The sequence below is a fragment of the Carlito syrichta genome, unplaced genomic scaffold (assembly GCF_000164805.1).
Source record: "Carlito syrichta isolate Samal-C Ts95f unplaced genomic scaffold, Tarsius_syrichta-2.0.1 Scaffold112660, whole genome shotgun sequence".
Classification (NCBI taxonomy): Eukaryota; Metazoa; Chordata; class Mammalia; order Primates; family Tarsiidae; genus Carlito; species Carlito syrichta.
In genome coordinates, this window is record NW_007056756.1 from 485,328 (window position 1) to 508,677 (window position 23,350).

Sequence of the window (23,350 nt, forward strand, 5' to 3'; positions counted from 1 at the left end):
TGACTATCATGGTAACTTAACATTCACAGAGATTTTAAAACTTATCCCTAACCCTGGGTTAAATGTAGGGACCCTAGTAACATTTTTAAAGGCTTTGTCAACAGATGTTCTGCATCTCACAGAACAGATTCTCAGGCTATAATAGTTCCTCTAAAATGTCACAGGGCAGTGTCTTTCCATGGAAATCTGGCTCACCCATTAAGAGAAAGGAGGCCAAAAGGAAGAAAGACTAAACCAGGGGAGATGGCAGGTAGTAATGTCTGGACTCTTTGAATGGGACTTCTCCATTTACCACCCCTCTCACTTCCTTCTATGGTCTAGACCTTTAATCACCACAGCAGTCAGCCTTGTAGGGTCAAGCTAATCGCTGTTGACATCATCCTACTACTTCCCTTTTCAAATTCCAGTGAAGCTATGTGTTTCCTGTCCTATTTGACACTCTAGAGAATGAATACTCGCCGGCTAGTTATCTAAATTTAGACTGGCAGCAACGTGTTGAGTTTTCGGAGTAGAGATAAACAAAACCAGGTGACATTTCCAAGCCTCTCAAGGAAAGGGGGGAAAAAACCCTTTCTGGGATAAGTAAACAAGGGGGAGAGCTTCAACGGTTCCAGAGAGAGGCCTGCAGACAGGTTCAGAAAATAAGCCGATGGAGCCTTTTCCTTTGAGCCAGGAGAACGGCCTGGGGGCGTCTCCAAACACGTTGACTCAGCTAGGAAAGCTCGGGGAGCCAAGAACCCTGACACCCCCTTCGGCCGGGGAAGCTGTGCGGGCAGCAGCACCTCCTCTTTGTCGAGCTGTTGTTTCAACCACAGACACGAGGACACCCTTGGGGTGGGGAGAGAGAGGGGAGACGCCGGCCGCCCCGACCCGCCGCGCCCCACCCCACTGCCAAGACGCCAGCCCGGCCGCCTCTCCCCGCCCCGCCCCCCGTCTGTGACCCCCCGCGGGCCGAGCCTCGGGCGACCTGTTGTCAGGGCGAGTCACGTGACGCGACCCGCCGCGCACTCCCCCCGGGGCGGGCCTCCTGTTGCGCCCGCCGGGCGGGTTCCATCACGTAACGCGCGGGCACCGCCCCGCGCTTCCCTCGCCGAGCGAGGGAGGGCGGGCGTCGGAGAGGAAAGCGAAGGAAAAAGGGGCGGGAGGAAGGCGGAGGGGCGGTGCCCGCGTCACGTGACCCGGGGGCAGCCCGGAAAGCTCCGAGGAGGAGCCTGGCGCCGCCATTTTCCTGCAGCTGCCTGTCTCTCCTGCCCTGCCCGGCTCCAGCTGACCAGGGAAGGGGTGGGCTGAACTGAGGCGGGGGCAAGGGAGTGCCCGACATCGTGTCCGACCCCGCGGGTGACACGAGCCGGCTCTCTCCGGGCTGGGAGGCAGCGCGAGGCCCTGAGCCCCGCCCCAGGCCGGCAGGCGGGGAAGGAGCCGGTGGGGGCAGGGGGTGCGGAGGGAGGGTGGGGGCCCTCCGGCGCTTGGGGGTCCCGGTCCCCACCAGCTGCCGAGCGGGAGGGTGGCGGAGGAGCCGCAGCGATGTCCGGCCAGAGCCTGACGGACCGAATCACTGCCGCCCAGCACAGTGTCACCGGCTCCGCCGTGTCCAAGACAGTATGCAAGGCCACGACCCACGAGATCATGGGGCCCAAGAAGAAGCACCTGGACTGTGAGTGAGGCCCCCCCCGCGGCCCCCTCCCGCCGCCCGCGCGACCCGCGTCCCTCTCTCCTTTTCTCTTCCCCTTCATCTGCCTCTTCGCCCCTGCGTCTTGTCTGGCACGGCGGTCCTGTGCCCGTGGAGATGTGTTCTTTTTGCTTCCATCACACCTCCCTTCGCGGCCTCCGTTCTCCCCCTTCCCGGTCTAAAAAACTGACAAGCCACTCCCCTCCGGGTTCCTAGGGGACCCTGGCTTCCCGGCCCGGTGCGCCGCCACATCCAGTCACCCCCGACCAACTTGCCTCCCTGCCCTGCTTCTCACCCCCGGCCGTGTCTTCTCTGCCGCCTCGCAGCTCTGCAGCCCACCTGTCCGGTGTCGCCTCGTCGCCTCGCTTACCCTGCTAGCTCCCGGTCCCAGCGCCCCATTGTTTCCCCACTGGCAGCCTTCGGGTTACCGTAAACGCCCGGGTCCTTGGACCCGGATCTCTGCGACTCTAGCCCGCAGGGCTGCCTCCCTAGGAGTGATCCTCCACGTTTTGGCTCCGCTAGCTGCGACTCCCTTCCCTGCCCGGCTTTCTCGTCCACCCTTCCACATTTCGGTCGCCTTTCGTTGCCTCTGTAGTCGCTTCAGTTAAGTTCCTTAGACTCATTTTGTTTCAAATACCATACCCAGTACCCGACTTCTTTGTGGGAGCGAAAGTAAAGGAATTCACTTGGGTGTCGGGAAAGCTTTATGGAAAGTTGGGGTTTTTATTTGCCTCTGGTGGAATTTAATCATTGTGTTGTCCACACTTTTGAGCGCGGTGAGAGTTGTGAATGTCAGCCCCCCGCCTCCCACCTTTTCAAATGGGGATATGGCAAAAAGACTTTGCTGATACTAGTATCAGTTCCTGGAACTGTTAAACCTGGCAGTTTGAATCTGGAAGCTTGAGTGTGAAGTGTAGACTGTCGGAATTCAAAATGGATTAATAACTTGTCTACGAATAACATGCATCCCCTTAAAAACACTGGTAAAAAGAAAGATATTTGATGATGCATTTTAATTTATGCCCATTGTCTTTTGAGGAACTAGCTATTCTTATATGGCATAGTATTATTCCATTCACTAAGATAGATGAACAGAGCTAACTCTTCGCAACTTTTTTCAAACCTGGAAGCCACCTGTAATATCGTCGTTTTTCTTGGCACTCCTTTACCTCAGGGTATAAATCTCAGTAGATCACTAACTTTTTGAGTCAGTGGAGCTTTGACCTGAAACTTGGCAGGAAAAAACAGGGGAATAGAATAGTAACTTCCCTTTTTCCGTGACTACTGGACACATGAATCTGACTTTCATCAAACATGAAAGTTACTTTGCTTTACTGTTTGAAGCAAGAGTGAGCATGCCCTGAAAGGGAATTCACTGTCGGAAGGCCTGTTTTAATCTCTCATTTGGACTTTGGCCGTAAGGTTTGCACTTAAAAAAAAAAAAAGTACCAAATGTGAATTCTTTCAAGATACTTTGTTCATGAAGTGCTGTCAGAACAAGTTATTGCTACAGACAATCCATTATTCATTGTGATTTGTTCCTTCGCTGTGGAAGTTTTTTAAAAAAAAAAATTCCGTGCTTGGTTCTCTGTGATACTCAAGCAGGCTGCTTTTTAATTGTCAACCCTTGCCTGTTTTGGAGAGTGGAAAATATATTTAAATGGTGACACTCTTATTAACAGAAAATTCTCGGATGCATCGTGTAGCCTTACATGATCTTTTGATTATATGTGGACTAGACATTTCTACTGTTTACTTCTCTTTAAATGACTACTTGGTTTACTCTACCAATTCTTACAGTTTGCTCCAACACTGTTAATTCTTTTGTTGTTTTTTGTTTGTTTTGGTGTGGAAGTATGAAGAAACTCTCTGTGACTGTGAACTATTTTCCTCTTCTCTCATTCAAAATGATAAATATAAAAAGAATAGATAAAGCATTTAAAAGTCTTTATAAAGGTTTGTATATTCAAAAGTAGCAGTGTCTCTTTTAACACAATGTCAAAAGGGTAGAAATAGGTTAGATAGAGTTAGAAGAGTGGTATTGGCATGTGGTTTTATGTGTTATTAGTATTTCTCTTGTAATAGTTGCCACTGAGATGCTACCTGGGATTAGGTTTGGAGAATAATCTCACATTTGTAGTTCTTTTTCTCTACCACTGCTGTTTTTACAAGCTCCCACCTTTTTAGAGCTTGAATATATCTGGTAGTGTTTGACTTAAAGAAAATTTGTACAGCCTTTATTTTCTATGAGGTTTTAAAATACAGCCATGCTGTTTTTCCTGTATGTTTAAAATGCCCATTTTAACCAGTTCTCACTAATGAAATAAATTTATTTTAAGGAAAGTCTGACTGGTGAGTGGTTTACTAAACAAACACTTTCCTCCCATGCACTAACATGCTTTGAGAAAATTGAAAAGGCTTCCACTATTCTTGGTGTCACTGTTATGAATTCTAGGCTAACATAGAGATCTATCATTTCAAGTAATTTTTTTCTCTTTTAGAAATTTTTCTTTATAGTGAAAACTTAGTCCTCTTGCACCTTTTGATGCCCCCAACAACTAACACCTACTCATTATGAACCTGATGAAAATTATTTCATTTTAAAATGGCAGCATTTACAAAAATATGCTTAAGATTATTGTTCTTCCTATAGGCACTTAGAGTGTGGAGGTAGTTTCTGTGCACTTCCTCGCCAAGATCTTTCCATATTTGGAAGTGATTATTATAATCTATGAATTATGGTTTAATTCATACTATATTATGTACTTGTTGAAGAAGGATCTTTTTGCTAGGCTTATACTGTAGGTGTTAGTGGATAATAGTGTTGACTAGTGACCCAATGTGAAAAGAGTGTTGAACTTGAACTGTAAAAATGTATAAATAAACATGATTTCCATTTAATTTTGGAGCTTTAATGGTTATAATCAAGGTAGAAGAATAGCAGCCTTTATAATTGAAGGTCTCCAACTTTCCAGGCACTTATATTATCATCTTGAATCTTCTCTCACAGCTGGAGGTGGGGGCAATTCATATATATTCTATGGCATTTAGAAAGTATAATATGCTTAAAACATCCCTAATGTCTGAAGTATAGACAGAACACAATTTTTACTTTATAATTCCGTAATATAATTATTTTTATCTGATCTCGCAATCTTTAAGTCTTACTCTATTTTTTATATGAATCATTTTTTTCTATGCTTGTTTAATTTATTATTCTTGGATGTTTACATTTTGATGTTTCACTGAAATGTAATATTTATGTTAATGGCTATAATGTCTTCATTTTTACATTACATATTTTTCATGGTTAATTTCCAGGAGCTCTTCATTTCAACCAAAATCTACCTTTTCTAAAACAAAACTAAGATCATGTTCTTATTAGGCATACCATTATCAGTGGTAGATGCAGTGTGAGTATTTGTGTGTTATGAACTGAATCTAGACCCTGCCTAATTTTAATTGTGGAAACAATTTTTTAGAAAGTAAGATTTGTGAATGTTTTGTGTATGTAGAATGTGGAATTTGTATTTAGCTAGTGGCTTGTATGACTATTGAAAATATACATAAAATACCAAAATGTGCTTGAATTAATTCCCTTTTAAAGCACAGATGTATTAGTTTTTAATGTCTCAGTTAATGACATCTTATGGGTGCCTCGTTTGCATATTGTCAAGAAGGATCTAGTAACTGGGATCTGATTTCTAAGAAGATGTAAGTAAGGAAGAAATAAAGTAGAAGATCTGTTCCAGGATGTCTCTTGTTTAGAAATAAGGTAACTGGGACTTTTTCCCAAAAGAATTTTGTTTTGAAAGACAAAATTTTGTTATTTTGTAGGTAACGTGTGGGCTTCTTGTTCTTTGTCATAAGAATTAATCATATGATTTATATTTTCGTTTTTTATTATTTAATCTAAAACAGGTTAAATAATGTTCTAGGTTAAATAATGTCTCTTACTACTTAGTCTTTAATAGTAATGAAGTGGTCAGAGTGACAGTAATAGTACAGTAAGATTTGACTACATATGTCAAATGCCTGAGGTCTGTAGAACTTCTCAGATTTTTTTTTTTCTCTTAGATGTATCTAGTTATGTTTATAAGTAGTATTTTAAAAGAAATCCTAAGAGAACTTGACATTTACCCATTTTTGTAGCCACTTACTTGCAGTTAGCAAATGGATTCTGAAATGTCTTTGTAAAGAAATTTTTCACTGGTGGACTTACTTGTTATTTTAAGAAATAGTTAATAATTAGACTTTGGGCATCTATGCTTATGTTTACTATATATTTTATGTATCTGGATTTTGTTTTAGTTTTTGTTTTGGGTCAGGATCTCACTCTGTTGCCCGGGCTGGAGTGCAGTGGCATGATCACAGCTCACCACAACCTTGATCTCCTGGGCTCAAGTGATCCTCCTGCCTCAGCCTTCCAAGTAGCTGAGGATACAGGTGTGTACAATCATGCCTGGCTCATTTTTTATTTTATTTTATTTTATTTTTGTATAGATGAGGTCTTACTATATTGCCTAGGCTGGTCTCAAACTTTTGGGCTCAATCAATCCTCTCCCTTCAGCCTCCCAAAGTGCTGATATTACAAGTGTCAGCCACCACACCCAGCTATCTGGATAATATTTAAGTCTTTGAATTTAATTTAAAGATACTATGACAGGTAAGAAGTGAAACATTGAATATGAAGTGACTTGGCATTTTTCTTTCATATGATTTGTGAAGCATTTGTTTGAAATATTTTCTTTGTTTTAAAACTACACTAATTGTTTTAAAATAATCTAATTTAATCAGAACTACTTTTATTTAATACAATTGTTTACTTTGACCTTGATCATCTTTTAGAATGCCTAAAGTGAAAGTTTGTCATAATATATAGAAAGTCACATCTGTTTTCTTCAGTTCCAAAGTGCTTGATTTTGTGATTTCTCTCTTAGAATCAAAGTAGTAGGAAAAATAAACTTAAAGGCTTCTTGGCACAAGGTTAGAACCCTACCAGGAAGAAGTAGCCTTAGACTTTTAAATAAAGGCTTAGTATTTGCTCTTCCTGTTCTTTTGGTGGCTAAAGTGGCATTTCCGTTACTTTATTTTCTGTCTCAGCATGTTCCCAGTTAAACTGCTTTATATATTTCTCCAGAGAATCAAAATTTTGGAGTTGACCTTTTAGAATTTTGTGTGTCCATTGTATATATGGTTCTTTTTGTGGCGAATCATTCTGGACAATTAGAGTTGACTAGTGCTATTACTTCAAAAGAAAATCTTTGTTTTGGGTTAGAGTCTCACTCGGTCACCCAGGCTGGAGTGTAGTGATACTCTCATGGCTACCCCAGTGTCAACCTGCTGGGCTCAGGTGGTCCTTCTTGCTACCACGCCCGGCTAATTTTTTGATTTATTGTAGAGACAAAGTCTCACCAAGTTACCTGGGCTGATCTTGAACCCGCAGGCTCTGGTAATCTACTCATCTCGACCTCCCAAAGTGCTGGGATTGCAGGCTGAGCCACCGAGTCTGGCAAAAGAAAATCTTGATGAACTTAAACCTTTGTATTAAAAATTATGTTCAGAGTTGTGATTTGGCAGATTATCAGAAAATTAGGGATTTCTAAAGTTATAGGCATGCTCTTCGTACTTATGCCTAGATTGATTTTATATTTAACAAATTTTGTGCTGGGCACTGTACTGAGCCCTCTTTATGTTTGTTAATTTGTTTATGCCTCTTAACAGCTTTGTGAAAGGGGTTTTATTGTTCCCATTTTGCTGAAGTAGAAACTAAGGCAGTGAGAAGTTCAGTAATTTGCCCATGGTCACACAGCCTGGAAGAGGGGAACTGGGATTGGAACCAGTACAAGTCTATGCTGTCATTTCAGCCTGACTCTTTATATAATAATTTCCTATCCCCCAAAATGAATAAACTATATTCACTTATTCATAACAGTAGGTTTTTTTTTCTTAATAGACTTTATTTTTAGAGCAGTTTTAGGTTAACAGCAAAATTGAATGAATGGAAGGTACAGAGATTTCGCATACACCGTTTACCTCCCAGCTTACTCTTTCCTCATTATCTACATCCCCCACTAAAGTGGTAACATTTGTTACAATTGGTAAACCTACATTGACACATTTTTACCACTTAAAGTTCATAGTTTACATTAGGGTTCATTCTTGGTGGTATGCATTCTATGAATTTGGACCCCAAAATATGACATACACCCACTGTTGTAGTGGTGCAGTGTACAGAGTAGATTACGTGCTCCCAAATGCTCTGTGTTTCACCTATTCATTTCTCCTACCCACAACCACTGAAAACCACTGATTTAAAAAAAAAAAAAACTCTCCATAGTTTTGCCTCTTCTAGAATGTCATAGTTAGAATCATACAGTCTGTAGCCTTTTCAAATTGTTCTGTTACTTAGTAATATGTGTTTAAGTATTCTCAATGTCTTTTCATAGTTTGATAGCCCATTTCTTTTTAGCACTTGACTATTCCATTATCTGGATGTACTGTGATTTTTTTTTTTGTCCATATTTTTACTGAAGGACATCTTGATTGCTCCCAGGTTTTGGTGATTATGAATAAAGCTGCTATAAACATCTCTGTGTGTGTGTGTGTGTGTGTGTGTTGTGTGGACATACATTTTCACTTTGGGTATATACCAAGGAGAACAATTGCTGGAACGTATGGTAAAGAACATGTTAGTTTTGTAAGAAACCTCCAAATGTTTTTCAAAGTGGTTGTATTGGCCAGGCTCAGTGGCTCAGCCTGAAATCCCAGCACTTTGGGAGGCTGAGGCGAGTGGGTTGCCTGAACCCGTGGGTTCGAGACCAGCCCAGACAACTTGGTGAGACCTTGTCTCTACAATAAATCAAAAATTAGCTGGGCGTGGTAGCGTGATCCTGTAGTTCCTGCTACTTGAACAGCTGAGGAAAAAGGATTCTCGCACCCCAGAAGGTCGACGCTGAGGTTGACCGTGAGTGTGCTACTGCATTCCAACCTAGGTGACAGAGTGAGATTCCAACTAAAAAAACGAAAAGCAAAAACAAAACAAAGTGGCTGTATCATTTTTCATTCCCACTAGCATTTGATATTGTCACTGTTTTGAACTTCGGTCCTTCTAATAGGAGTGTAGTTGTATCTCATTGTTTTAATTTGCATTTCCTTGATGTTGTGACTTCTTTTATATGTTTTATATGCTTACTTGCCATCTGTGTATTTTCTTTCTTTCTTTTTTTTTTTTTTTTTGAGTTGGAGTCTCACTGGGTCGCCCAGACTGGAGTGCAGTGGCCGCTCCCGGCCACCGCAGCCTCGACCTGCTGTGCTCCGGCGATCCTTCCGCCTCAGCCTTCCAAGTAGCCGGAACTACAGGCGTGTGCTACCAGGCCCGGCTGATTTTTTGATTTGTTGTAGAGATGAGGTCTCCCTGCCTAGGCGGGTCTCGAACCCGCGGGCTCAGGCAATCTGCTTTAGTGAGTTGTCTGTTAAGGTCTCTGACCTGTTCTAAAAGTCAAGTTCTTTGTTTTCTTATTGCTGTTTTTCAGAGTTTTTTTTTTTTTTTGTATATTTTGGATAGCAGTCCTTTATCAGATGAATTTGCAAATATTTTCTCCCAGTCTGGCGTATCTTTTCTTTTCTTTTTTTTTTGAACGTAGGATTTATCGCGAGTACAAAAAACTCCCAGAGCAGGAGGGAACTCCAGGGGATTGCACACCATATCTTTTCATTCTCTTGACAGCGTCTTTCACAGAGCAGAAAATTTTAAACTTAATGAAGTCCAGCTTATTCTTTTTTTCATGGGTCATGCCTTCATCATTGTATCAAAAATGTCATCAACAAACCCAATGCCATCTAGATTGTCTTCTATGTTACTTCTAGGAGCCTTATAGTTTTGCATTTTATACTTAGGTCTTTGATCCATTTTGAGTTAATTTTTGTGATGGGTGTTAAGTTCTGTGTATATATTGATTTGTTTGCCTGTGGATATCCAGTTATTCCAGTACCATTTGTTGAAAAGATTGTCTTTGCTCCCTTGTATTGCCTTTCTTCTTTATTGTCAGTGGTTCTTAATTTTCAGCGTGGTCTTTGTTATCAGTGATTCTTTATTGTCAGTGTGGTCTGGGCACTCCTGGGAGTCTTCAAGATGATTTCAGCAAGTTTGTGAGTTCAAAACTGTATTCAAGGCCAGGCTTGGAGGCTCATGCCTGTAATCCCAGGACTTTGGAAAGCCAAAGTAGGAGGATTGCTTGAGCCCAGGGGTTCAAGACCAGCCTGGGCTATATAGCGAGAATTTCTCTCTACGAAAAAAAAAAAATTAGCCTGGTGTTGTGGTGTGCGCCTGCAGTCCTAGCTACTCAGGACATTGAGGTGGAGGGACTGCCTGAACCCAGGATGTTGCTGCTGTGGTGAGGCATGATTGTGCCACTGCCCTGCAACCTGGGTGACAGAGTGAGACTCTTACTCCAAAAACAACCCAAAAGACTGTATTTATGTACTAAAACATTATTTGCCTTTTCTATTTTCATTCTTTCACCAGTGTACAGTGGCGTTTCCCAGAGTCTGTGTAATATGTGATATTATGACTGATTGACTGTAATACCAGGCAATGAGAATTTAACTATTTCCAGTTAGGCCACATAATAAAGAGTTTTGCAAAAATGTGAAGCAGTGCCATTCTTCCAATTTTTTTGATGTGGAAAATAGTTATTTTTCATAAAAAATGTTAACAGAATGGATTTTATTATTTTAAAATTAATATTTTTAGATTTCTCAGTTTTAGTTTCTGACAGTAAATATTGATAGAGAAAACCCACAGAAGCTTTTTGAGATCCTCCATTTTTAAAAGTGTAAAGTTTCTGAGACTAAAAAATGCGCCTCTAAGGAAGAGTGTGTATTAGAAGAGACAAAGGGTACTCAGAGAGGAACAAGATTTTGGAGATCATTTGAACTCTCAAAGTAATTTTGGATTTGATTTGGTAGGTAACCGTGACCTAAACCGTGACTTAAAGCAAGAAATGTTAAAGAATACTTGATGTCATAGTGTTAAATAGATTGGAAGGAATGTACAATGTCACTTGGAAAGTAAGCTGCTGAGACAAAGAGTCAAATAGTAATTTCTAATTTCCCCCCCCCCCAGAGGCCTTACTAATAAAGGTAGTCATTAGTTGGAACTCTTGATTTGTTTATCCTCACTTATTTATTTATTTTCAATGTCAAAGCTATCCATTTTTTGAAAGCCAGGTTAGGCTAGGTATCAATTGTGCCAAAAGTTCTTGATCAGCAAACTAGTAGCCTTTGCACATATGAGTCCTTGGACTAGAGACAGGGTCTCTGTTGCCCAGGTTAGAGTGCAGTGGTTTGGTCATAGCTTACTGTAACCCTAAACTCCTGGACTCAGGTGATCCTCAGCCCATCTTTTTTTTTTTTTTTTTTTTTTGAGTTGGAGTCTCACTCTGTCGCCCAGACTGGAGTGCAGTGGCCGCCCCTGGCCACCGCAACCTCAACCTGCTGGGCTCCAGCAATCCTTCTGCCTCGGCCTTCCAAGTAGCTGGAACTACAGGCACACGCTACCACACCCGGCAAATTTTTTTGATTTATTGTAGAGATGAGGTCTTGCCAAGTTGCCCAGGCGGTCTCGACCCCGCGGGCTCAAGCAATTCACTCACCTCGGCCTCCCAAAGCGCGGGATTACAGGCTGAGCCACTGAGCCCGGCCTGCCTGGTTATTTTTAAATTTTTTGTAGAGAGGGGTCTCATTGTGTCCTCCATGCTGGTCTTGAATTCCTGGTGTCAAGCAATCCTCCCACCTTGGCATCCTTGTGGATTATAGGCTTGAGCCACTGCCAGCCTCTTTTAAACATTCTTTATGCTTTCATTAACATATTTAAAGTAACCTTTTTCATAAAAATATTACTGAATAACTCTCCCTGGTCCTGTCAATCTAACCTTATTTTCACCATTTATAAAATTTCAGATTTGATTAAACTATAGATGCTATCTTGCCTTTATATATATTTTGGGTTTAGGTGTGCTTACTCTGATCTGTGTTATCCTGTGTCTCTTCTCAAAGTACTTAGCAACCCTGTGAGTGTTTAGTAAATATTGAATGATTATACATAATCTCCCTTCAGAGCTCAGACCACTCCATGAACAATTTATGGATACAGCATAGAGATCCTGTTCCAGTAGGCATTTCAGGATATTTTTTATGGCGATTGTGGAAATTGCTTTGTTACAAATTTATATATAAAGTTAATCAATAACATTGATAAAACGTGAAATTGCCGAGTGTTTCATGGAACTCATGAAGTATTAAGAGGTTTAGATACTAGGTGGTATTTTCCAAAACATTGTTACAGCAAATTTTTGTTGATAGCTGCTCAGTTTGAACACTTTTCAAACGTACATTCTGTGGCGATATTCTTGAAATTAGGATTATAATTTTAAGAATTAAATGGGGCCGAGGATAGATCTTAAACGTTTATCAGAACTGCTTCCTTGCACAACTTGAGGTGTGTGTGGCACCTTTCCTCACTAGAGGTGTGTGTGACACCTTTCTTCACTAGAGGTGAAGAGCCTCCTCTAGTGTCACTGTACAATGGGCTCAACCTTAGTGTGATAAAGGATAAAGTACACTTAACAAACAATGCCAAAATATTGAAGAAAAGAAATGGCTGTTGTGGAAAGAAGCTTTATGAGGTATGAGACAAGAGTTAGGGTGGTGATAGTAGTGATGGTGCTGGAAGTAGGATCACTTAATCTAGACCTTAAGTTGATTCCAATGACCAATGAGAATTGCTGAAAGGCTTCTCTGAATAGATGAATTTTCAGCAGTGATTTCAGAAATGGTGCTGGTATTTATAACTGTAAACTTACTACTTGGAAATGTCCTAGGAGCCCAAAATCTTAATCAAGAAGCAGTTCTTCCATGTAGTGGTCGAAGAAGCTGGGCATACTTTCCAAAACGATTCCTCATTAAAGATTGCAGATATACTCTACAGGTTACTTCACAGGATATACTCAGTTTATATATTTCAATGTATATTTTTAAGTCTTATGTGACTAAAAGCTCTGACAACAAGGGTGGTGGGGTGTGTACCTGTATGTGTGTATGTTTAAAATTGTTGTGCTAGTAATAGTTAGCTATCAGGTGGATGCTTAAAAAATACAAATGTACCATATTTTAAATACATCTAATATGTAAACATCTTAATGTAATTTAAATGAATACCAAAAAGTAATAGTGGGTGGTATTCACACTGGAGAGGATTGGTAAGGTGTTTTGATGTGCTTTTGACAATTGTTTTCAGAAATTTGATTCATGCATTGTATTGAATAATTTGAAATATTAGCAGTTAACTAATCCAAAGCTAATATGAAGAGGAGGGGTTTATGAAGCAAGGTTATATAGATACAGTTGTCCATCAGTAGCTGTGGGGAATTGGTTCCAGAACCTCCCATGGATACCAAAATGTGCGAATACTCAAGTCCATGCTGTATAGTGACATAGTATTCGCATACAACCTATGCCCATCCTTTTGTATATATACTTTCAATCATCTCTAGGTTCCTTGTGATACTTAATACAATGTAAATGCTGTTTAAACAGTTGTTATCTTACTGTTTAGGGAATGACAAGGAAGAAAGTGTTCAGCAGAGAGGCATTTTTTCCCCCCCAATATCTTTGATTCTTGGTTGGTTAAATCCACAATACGGAACTCATGAATATGGAGGAGTGTGTTGTTTGTGTTTCTTTTTGCAATTTTTAAATTGAGACAATCCACATAACAAAATGTTACCATTTAAAAGTATACAGTTTAATGGTATTTAGTATATTAACTATGTTTTGTGTAGCCATCACCACTGTCTAAATTCTAACATTTTCCATCACCAGAAAAAGTAATCCTGTACCTGATTCTCATTCTCTCCCTTTCTCTCTCCCTCTCCCTCTTTTTCTCCCCTCCTCCTCCTCCCCCTTTTGGATCACTTTGTCACTCAGGCTGGAATGCAGTGGCATGATCTTAGCTCACCATAGCCTCAACCTTCTGGGCTCATGCAATCTTTCCGCCTCAACCTCCTGAATACCTGGGATTACAGGCATGCACCACCACATCTGACTAATTTTTTGAAGAGATGAGGTCTCACTATATTGCCCAGGCTGGACTTGAACTCCTCTCCTGTGAGCCATGGCATCCAGCCTCTGCCATTTTCTTGATAGTGTCTCTTGATACAAAAGTTTTTAATTTTGGTGAAGTATAATTTATTTTTGATTGTGCTTTTGATGTCATGTCTAAGAAACCATTGGCTAATCCAGTTATGAAAATTTGCATGTTTCCTTCTAAATGTTATATTTTATAATTTTGGCTCTTAGGTTTGATCAATTTTGAGTTCTAAAGATATTTTTCTCTTCTTTTGAAATTTACTGAAGTACAGCTTTACTACCTCTGCAATGTGGAAATAGAAAATCATGGAGGAGAAAAAATTTCCTTGATGGCAGTCTCCGGTACTGGGCATAGTTCATTGATGAAATGGAATTATTTGGCTCAAACATTTTTTCATTTTAATGGTCCATTTAATCTGCTTCAAGGTGTATTTTTTAGATTCTTAGTCGGGTCTTTTAAATATAAGAAGGGATAGCATGTAGTTGCATGAGTATCAGTAAGTTGTTCCACACAGAATAGTGTCATTCATAGTACCTTATGCTTAGTCATAATGACACTTTTCATAGATTATAATTCTTCACAGCTTCTATAATTATAACTGTTTATATAGAGGGCCCAGTATGTCTTTCTACTGTGCTAATAAATACAGCATATAGCAAGTATGCAATAAAAAAGATGCTAAAATGTATCAAGGAGGGATGAATTTTGCATGAAGCGTTTCTGATGTGTTCTCAAACATTGTTTTAAGATCTTTAAAGTACATAAAGAGGAAGATTACTGTGGGAATAGTACTCTTTGCTGTGAGTAAAGTAGGTTGTTTGTTTAAACCTTTTTCTGTTTGTTTAAACTTTTTTCTGTTTCCATGACCAAGTAAATTTTTAATCTGTATTGGTTGAAAATAGGAGGAATTATAGAAGTTGAGCAACAAACTTCTGGTTAGGTTATATAAAATTAGAGCAGTTTTACACACTAAAATATTCCAGAATCTACCAATTTTTGGTATATTTGACTTCAGTCAAGTAAGTTTGTTAGTTCAATCTTGGATTATTCTTTTGCTTTTCTTTTTTCTTTCTATTTTTATTTTGGTGATATGTGATTGTTAAAAGTAAATTCCTAATTTCTTTTAGACTGTGTTTTCTGTGATAGTCCACATCTTACAGCAGAGTGCGATCAAGTCCTCGTTTACTAAGTGTGTTTTAGTATTGTACGTTGGCAAAGAATTTAAAGTACAATTAAAGTTAGTAAGAAATGAAGTATATATCTTAAATAAGCTGTCTTAAATGAAAGGGGGGAGGCTTTTTCAGAGACTTTGGCCCTTTCTCTCCGAAGTCTCTACGTTTTTATGAGGCATGCAAAAGACCCATGAATTTATCATTTTGTGAGACTTTACTTTTCTTGGAAAAAACCCGAGTGGAAAAATGGATTTTTCTTTATGGTATTATTTAAGTAAAATTCTCTAGAAAACTTTATGTTAAAAATTCTTTGCTTGATATATGAGTAAGAATGTCGGGCAGAAGTTTCGAGATTAAGTTCTGTTTAATATTGATGAAAACCTTGGTCACAAGCAATAAGTCGAGTGCTAAGAAAAAGTGATAAAGGTCCAGAAAAAAAATCTAAAGATGAAGTGATACTTTATTTTATTTTATTTTTCGAGCCAGTCTTGCTGTGTTGCCCAGGCTGGGGTGCATTGGCATGATCATAACTCACTGTGGCCTCAAACTCCCTGGCTGAAGCTATCTTCCCCACTTGACCTCCTAAAGTGCTAGGATTATAGGTGTGAGCCAATGTATCCAGTCAAGTGACAATTGATTATTACCTTAAAAGGAGCATCTAGCCAAGTGACAATTGATTATTACCTTAAAAGGAGCATGAGGTCTAATAGTGAAGTATATAAACAAATAATTGAAATACATTGAGGTAAATACATAATACTTTTACATAAGGTATCAAAGTAGGAGAGGGAGTAATTAATTTTTTTTTTTTTTTGAGTTGGAGTCTCACTCAGTCGTCCAGGCTGGAGTGCAGTGGCATGCTCACGGTTACTCCAGCGTCAACCTGCTGGGCTCAGGCGATCCTTCCACCACACACAGCTTTCCAAGTAACTGGAACTACAGGCACATGCTACCACGCCCAGCTAATTTTTTGACTTATTGTAGAGATGAGGTCTTGCCAAGTTGCTCCGGCTGTTCTCAAACCTGTGGGCTCAGGCAATCCTCTCACTTTCGTCTCCCTAAGTGCTGGGATTACAGGCTTGAGCCTGGCCAGTAATTAATTCTTAAGGAGGTTAGTAAAGGCTTCACAGAGAAGGTAACAGGTTTTGTTTTTTTTTTTCCTTGAATCAGGGTCTTACTCTGTTACCCAGGCTGGAGAGTGGTAGCCTTGACCTTCTGGGCTCAGGTGATCTTCCCACCGCAGCCTCTTGAGTAGCTGGAACTTCAGGTGTGAGCCACCATGCCCAGCTAATTTTTGGATTTTTGTCAAGATGATGTCTTGCTGTCTTGCCTAGGCTAGTAAAAGGTACACCATAGCTTATTGATATGTTGACGATGTCACATTTGCCACTTGGTACTTGGATCCACTTTTCTCACTTAAGTTGAACCCTCACTGCTGTTCACTGAAGCAGTAAGGCAGTATGGAAGACATGTGTAGGTGCTGGGGATTGAACCCAGGATCTCTTGTATGCACTCTACCACATGCTACAACCCCTACAAATTTTAATGATAAATTGTGATTTGCAGATGGAAAAGGGGTTCCTTCTAAATTTGCATAGGCAGTGACATGGAGGCAAGAAATAACTTTATGGTATGCTTGGAGGAAACTTATATTTTTTATTTTTAGTTTTTTTTTCTAGACAGAGTGTCTCTGTGTCACTCAGGCTGGAGTGCAGTGGCATGATCATGGCTCACCACAACCTGAGCATTCTGGGCTTAGGCAGTCCTTCTTTCTCAGCCTCCTGGGTACCTGGGACTACAGGCATGCACCACCATGCTTGGCTATTTAAAATTTTTTTTTCTTTTTCTGTAGAGATGAAGTCTCACTATGTTGGCCAAGCTAGTCTCTAACTCCTGGGCTCAAGCAGTCCTCCTGCCTCTGGAGTGCTAGGATTACAAGTATGAGCCACTGCACCCAACCTGTTTGGGGAAAACTTTAAATAGTTTTGTATGGCAGAATGCAAAGTGTTAAAAGGAGTAAGGGGAGATGAGGCTGGATATGGAGGTTTTACAGATCTTTGAGGAGCAGGAGTTGTCTTGATAGACTCTGGTGTCTTCAATTCCCCTCCCTAAATTTTCATTTTAGAGTCCTCCTCCCCTTTCTCCATTTATTAGCACCTTTTCTGGCTTTAGATGCTAGTGCCCTGAACCTGGTAAGGTGCTTTTTCCTTTTCCAAGGCAGTTTATAGTAGAGTTGTTGAGAGGTGTAAGAAGGAAGGAATGCACAAATCAGTTGGCAGGTATATAGGGGCTCAGTGTGCTTTAGCACTCACAATTGGACTTCTGAATATTGTTTTACACAGTAGTTTGGGTCTCTAAATAAATAAAATCAAGTATGCTTTTGTGGGCTTGTTTGGAAACTGAGCTTTTCTGAGTTCCAATTTATGAATGAACTTAAGCACAAATTGTCTTATCATTGGGTGATAGTATAAATAAAAGACAGTTGTTAAACCAATTTAAAGTCAGTAGGAATCCTAGCAGTAGCCTGTTTGATTTATGTGATTTAACTATTGGCAGCTATTTGTCTGTAATTAGTATGTTAAATAATAATCACTCTTTACATTTTTAAAGCTGAATCTCTACCAAACAAGACATTGTTAGTCTTGTGGAAATTAGTATACTTGGCTGTGTGCAGTGTCTCACACATGTAATCCCAGCACTTTGGGAGGCTGAGGCAGGAGGATTGCTTGAGCCCAGGAGTTCAAGACCAGCCTAGGCAATGTAGCAAGGCCTCATCTCTACAAAAAATCAAAAAGTTAGTCCAGCCTTCTGGTGCATGCCTGTAGTCCCTGCTACTTGGGAGTCTGAAGTGGAAGTATTGCCTGAACCCAGGAGATTGAAACTTTGGTGAGCTGTGATGATGGTGCTGCTGCTCTCCAACCCGAATGACAGAGTGAGACCTCAACTCAAAACATATACATATATGTTTAAAAAAAAGATAAAAGTTAATATACTAATTAGCAGTTACATGTTGAATTTTGTTAAAATGTTACACAGATTAAATTTATAGTAGAGTTAATTTGAGCAAAGAAACAATTCATGAATTGGGCAGCACTCTGAACCAGTAAAGGTTTAGAGGGTGCCATTTAGCAATGTGGGCAGACACTATACATAGGCAGAAAAAGAAATGACATACAGAAATAGCCTGATTGGTTGCAGCTCTGCATTTGCCTTATTTGTACATGTTTGCAGCTTGTGATTGAAAACTTGACTGCTTGTTACAAGAATAATAGGTTGCAGTTTGTTTACACACAGCAGTTTTAATTATATAGTTTTTTAACTACAGCTTATCACCAGGTAGCTTTTGGCTACTGCAGGTAAAGTTGGGCCATAGTTAGAGCCAAAATTACATTATATCTTTATTTTCTGCTGCCAGTGTGAAAATAGGGAAGGCACGGAGATTTACCAGTCTTGAAGCTGAGGACGAGATTCTGCTGCTTCAAGCTTTTTATGTTAGCTTTATTATAGACTGAATTAATAGTGGCAGTTACTGGGGTTTTGGGGAATTCTGAGTCTAGATTGCATAGAAATCATTGAAAAAGTCTTCTTGACAGAAATAATGTATACCTAACTTTGATTTGGAGGTAGAGATTTTATATTTCAGGAAACTTTTCAGTCTTCAGTGATACACAAAATCTGATAAAATCAGTTCAGTTAGTACATAATGTACAAAATAAGAGACTAGCTAAACTTAAACAAATTCTATGTCTTGGGCAATTGACATGCATTATTAACACATACTTACAAAAACCTACTCATTAGAATGTTTTATTAGCTATATTTTACAGATACTTAAACTAAGGCACTATTGATAAGCAAAAATAGAGAATAAATTTAACATTTTGATGTCAGTGAAGAGCCTTGAATGGAATCTGGGTGAGCCTCTTAACTCACAGAAAACTTTTATGGAATTGGGATATAGCTAAGAGAGAGCTTTTTTGAGAAATAGAATTTTCATAAATATGTGAGGTTACATTTTAAGGTGACAGTTTTCTTCTTCTTAAGATAAATTGCCAATACATTTCAAGAGGAATAAGTCCTAAACTGGAATATGGGGTGATGGTCCTACGTAAACATGGCCTTATTACAAAAATCTGTTACTCACATTGTTTATTTTCTCAATTGCTTCTCCTTTGCTATTCTGTGATGTTCTATTTGGGCCCCTTTACCTTTTTTGTTCTTGGCTTAATGCTTTCGAAACTAAGGTTAGAGACAAATTCTCTGATCTTTTGCTTAATTCTCCATCAGAATGTTCTGTCTCACCTACTGGCATATCCTCACTACTTGAAAAACTACTCGAACTTGTGTATCTTACCATCATTGGTGGGGATGGGTGTCTTATGTGTTTTATGTGATTTGTGTTTTAGGAGGAAATGGCCAGCAAAAACTTGAATTTTCAGCTGGGCATGGTGGTGCATGCCTCTAGTCCCAGGGACTCAGGAGGTTTAGGTGGGAGGATTGCTTGAGGCTCGGAGTTTGAGACCAGCTTGAACAACATAGTGAGATCCCATCTCATTTAAAAAAATAAAATAAAATAAACTAGTACTTTTTTCCAATGTGTGTCCTGAATATAAAAAATATGAACTTTTTCTATTCTTTGTAAAAATAATCACATAATATAATATTTGGAAATACTTGATCATAAAAGACTGTATCATCCTTTCCAACCATGTCTCACATGCCTGCTTTAACAAATTTTTCACTTCAGTTATCCAGGTTGGTCAAAGGATATTATCTTCCTTTCAGGCTTCCTCTCACTAGGCATGTATGTTTGGATTGGATTCCCTTACTTGGTGAGGGAGGTCAGGACACTTTCCCCCACTCTACTCAGTTCTAATCAAATTGCTCTCCATTCCTCTATATAGGTTTTTTCTTTTTTCTTGTTTTCTTATAACATTCTGAATGTGTTTATCTGTCCTGAAAACAGGGACTCTGTTTTATTCATCTTGGTTTCCTCAGTACCCAGAGTATAATGTCTGGCACATAAAACTATCTTAGCAAATATTTAATAAACTTTTGATCAAGATAATGGGCTTAGTGTGCTAGGCTAGAGAATTATTTAGTCAGCAAGTTTTTGTTTTGTTTAAAATGTAAGGCTCATCTTGAGTGTAATTAATCTTTATATTGAGAATATACAGATATAATCTCGTTCTTTAGTTGGTTCGTTTGATTAGTTGAGTGTTCTATGTCATTATGAATTTGCCTCCTGAAAAAGGGTGATGTGTGGTATAGATCACAGTCTAAGTGATCTATACTGGTTACTTGTATATATTGTCTGTTGGTCCTAGGGATCAGTTGAGGGTGTAGAAGGAATATCACTAATCCATCTCTATATGCTCTACCACAAATTGAGAATAATGTCTCACCTTATATTTAATTTATTTGAACCATAGGAATTTAAGCATTGTTATTGTTTCAGGGATCCTCAATTTAGTTTGCATGTTGGAAGAAGTATTTTTCCTTTTTTGGGGGGCGGGGGGGTTGTTCTCTGTCGCCCAGGCTGGAGTGCAGTGACATGATAACAGTTATCATGGTTCGTGGCTTCCTTGACCTCCTGGGCTCAGGTGATCCTTTCACCTTAGCATCCTGAGTAACTTGGACTACAGGTACATACCATCACATCTGGCTAAGTTTTTGATTAAAAAAAATTTTTTTTTTTGGTCTAGATAAGGTTTCACTATGTTGCCCAGGCTGACTCAAACTCCTGGACTCAGGCAATCTGACCACCTCAGCCTCCCAAAGTGCTGGGGTTATAGGTGTGTGCCACCACACTTGGCCCTGTGTTTCTTGAATTATATGTGTGTTGTGTGTATGTGTATTGTAGAATGAAGAATTACATATATCTGCTTATTAATACTTGAACTCTAATAGGTCAAGGTTGCATCAGATTTTCTGGCTATATTTGCTTGCACTTTTTTTTTAAACCTGTAGCCTTTTGTGTACCAGTGACAACCATTAAAAGAGCAATAAAAAGTTTGCTTTTACTTACAGTACATGTACAGCTAGTTTTTAGCTGATGTGTCAAAGTGTGACCTTTTTTGCCCCCCCCTTTAAAAATTTTTTGCCTTTTGTGACTTGAAATTAAATAAGCAACTGACTGGTGTAGTTTAGAATAGTCTTCAGGTATATTCAATATGTAGTTTTACCTAGGAAACTAGTTTTGGTAGTTGGTACCTTTTTTAGCTTCTAAGTTGTCTGTCTTCAGGTTGTATCATTGTAAAGCAAGGGGCAGCATTTTGGAAGGTAGCATTTCTTTTGGGTGAGTAGAAAAGAAACTGATTTCGCTAATTAAAATTACTAGCTTTATTTCAGATAAGCTGTCATGGGAGAATTTGTCTGAATTTGATTATAAGATCATTATGAAGATTTGTTCATAATACAAAAGAGTGGGTTGCTCTGTAATGAATTTGTTTATTAATAAACTACATATCTGAGAAGAAATAAGTTAATAGGATAGTTGCATTTGATTTTTTGGTATGGAACTGGAGGAAAGTTCTAATTTCTTCTTTATATGTTTACTTTGTTTCTGTTTTTCCCATTGGAAGATAGACCTACATTAACCTTATTCTCATTTCTGCATTTCCCTATTGAAGCAATTTAATGACTGATATGGTAAAGTTTAGCTGACAGTTTTCATTGTTTACTTATTTTTTTCTCAACATTAGCTTTGTAACTTTTCTTCATAGAAACATGTTCTTGTATATTAGTTGTCAGGTTTGGATTTTGTGTTGGACATTCATTTAATGTAAGGTTTTAGACTTTGTAAAATATAAACCCTCATTTATTTTTATTTGTCATATTCTTGCAAAATATTGTTTTGACTTGTTAATCTAGAGTGGATTAAGGCATTATCTTCAGATGTTTTCTGTAGCTCATCCCAGAAACAGTTGAGTGGCAACAGAACAACTATAGGTACTAACTGAAAAATTAGTTATAGAGTTGCAACTGACAGCTAAGTTAGCAATCTATTTATAGAGCATTTTGGGGTGCCGAATTACTCCTTAACTGCCTGAAGTTGCAGTGCAGGGAGAGAACCATTTCTTACTATTAGGAGATTGGAAACTGTTTTAAGAGAAAAGCTTAAGCTGCTTCCTATTCTTGGGCTTATAGACTTAACGTATAATTGATTTTTCTTTGACTTTCTTCATCAGAGTTACATTTTCCTAACTTAGTGATTAACCAAGAATGTAACTATTGAGGCCCCTTGTACCATGCTTTACCCCTTCTGCTAGTCCTTAGAATTGGGAACAGTTACATCTCTAGGGCAAAAGATGACTGGAAAACTGCTATGTGTGTTCTTACAGGTAAAATCATACAAGACCTGTTCTCTTGAGAACTGGTAACTTTGTTTTGTGGCATTCTTGGTTTCTTTAAACTTGCTTACAAATTAAGGCTTGTAGTTTCTGAGTCATCTGGAGATAGGGAATGCCCAGAACTTTTGAAACCTGTTCCTTGTGAACTTGGATTGAATAGTATGCAGCTTTCTTTCCATTTTGTCAACTGTAGCTCATTGTAGTCACAGAGAAGATGATGATGATGCCAATGACAAGGATATACTAAACCAGATAAGAGGTGGTTTCCTGTATGTGCTAGGAATTAGATTTGTGAGGACTAAACACAACTATGGATTTGTGAGAATATGTGAATTTTAGAATAATTAAAGTATCACAAGACTTGGACTATTTGGAATGGGTGGAGGGGGGAGTGTGTGTTGTTATGTATGTATATGTGTCTTTCTTCATCTATTACTCTAGTGAATTTCTATTTGAAGAATCTAGTTCCAACATAGCCACTAGTTTGTATTACTTTAATTAGGCAGGTATTTAAATATTTACAATGGAAACAACAGAGCATTCCTTCCTTGTCACAAGGCTGTTGTCGGAAGACTAGGGATATGAGATAACTTTGTAATGTATAAAGAAATCTGTATGTGCATTGTAGAGTTTTGCCGCTCTTAAGATTGAGTATGAGTAGCTATGGTAACACTTCCCAGTTGATGAAGAAATTGGGCATTAAAGATGGTTTTGCAGAAGTCCTTAAATATATCATTTTACTCAAGTAAGGATGTGACAATTAAGTATTAATCCTTTTTTAAAAAAATGAAACACAATGGCTAATTAACATAGCTGAAATCATAATGGTGAATAATCTGGAATTTGATTTTATATCGTTTGCTCATTCTGATACATCACTTCGTCCTGTTTTAGTACCTTCTAGCATATGGAAATGGATTGGGCCATTTTCTACCCATTATAGTACATAATCAACTATTCTAGTAAAAGTAATCTGTTATTTTTCACTGCTTTTCAAAATATTGAG

At 39.0% G+C, this 23,350-nt stretch overlaps 1 protein-coding gene across 21 annotated transcripts in view; it reads left to right on the forward strand.

Moving 5' to 3' along the window:
• Positions 1-1,039: 1,039 nt before the first annotated feature.
• Positions 1,040-23,350, forward strand: part of PICALM (phosphatidylinositol binding clathrin assembly protein) — a 102,434-nt gene continuing 80,123 nt past the window's right edge. For 20 of the 21 annotated variants that reach the window (XM_008071106.2, XM_008071160.2, XM_008071129.2 and 17 more), the window contains exon 1: positions 1,040-1,654. In XM_008071106.2, coding sequence (XP_008069297.1) covers positions 1,525-1,654 — 130 coding nt within the window. In that variant the 5' untranslated portion in view covers positions 1,040-1,524. The remainder of the gene's footprint in view (positions 1,655-23,350) is intronic. The other variant, XM_021718763.1, reaches the window with a different exon arrangement.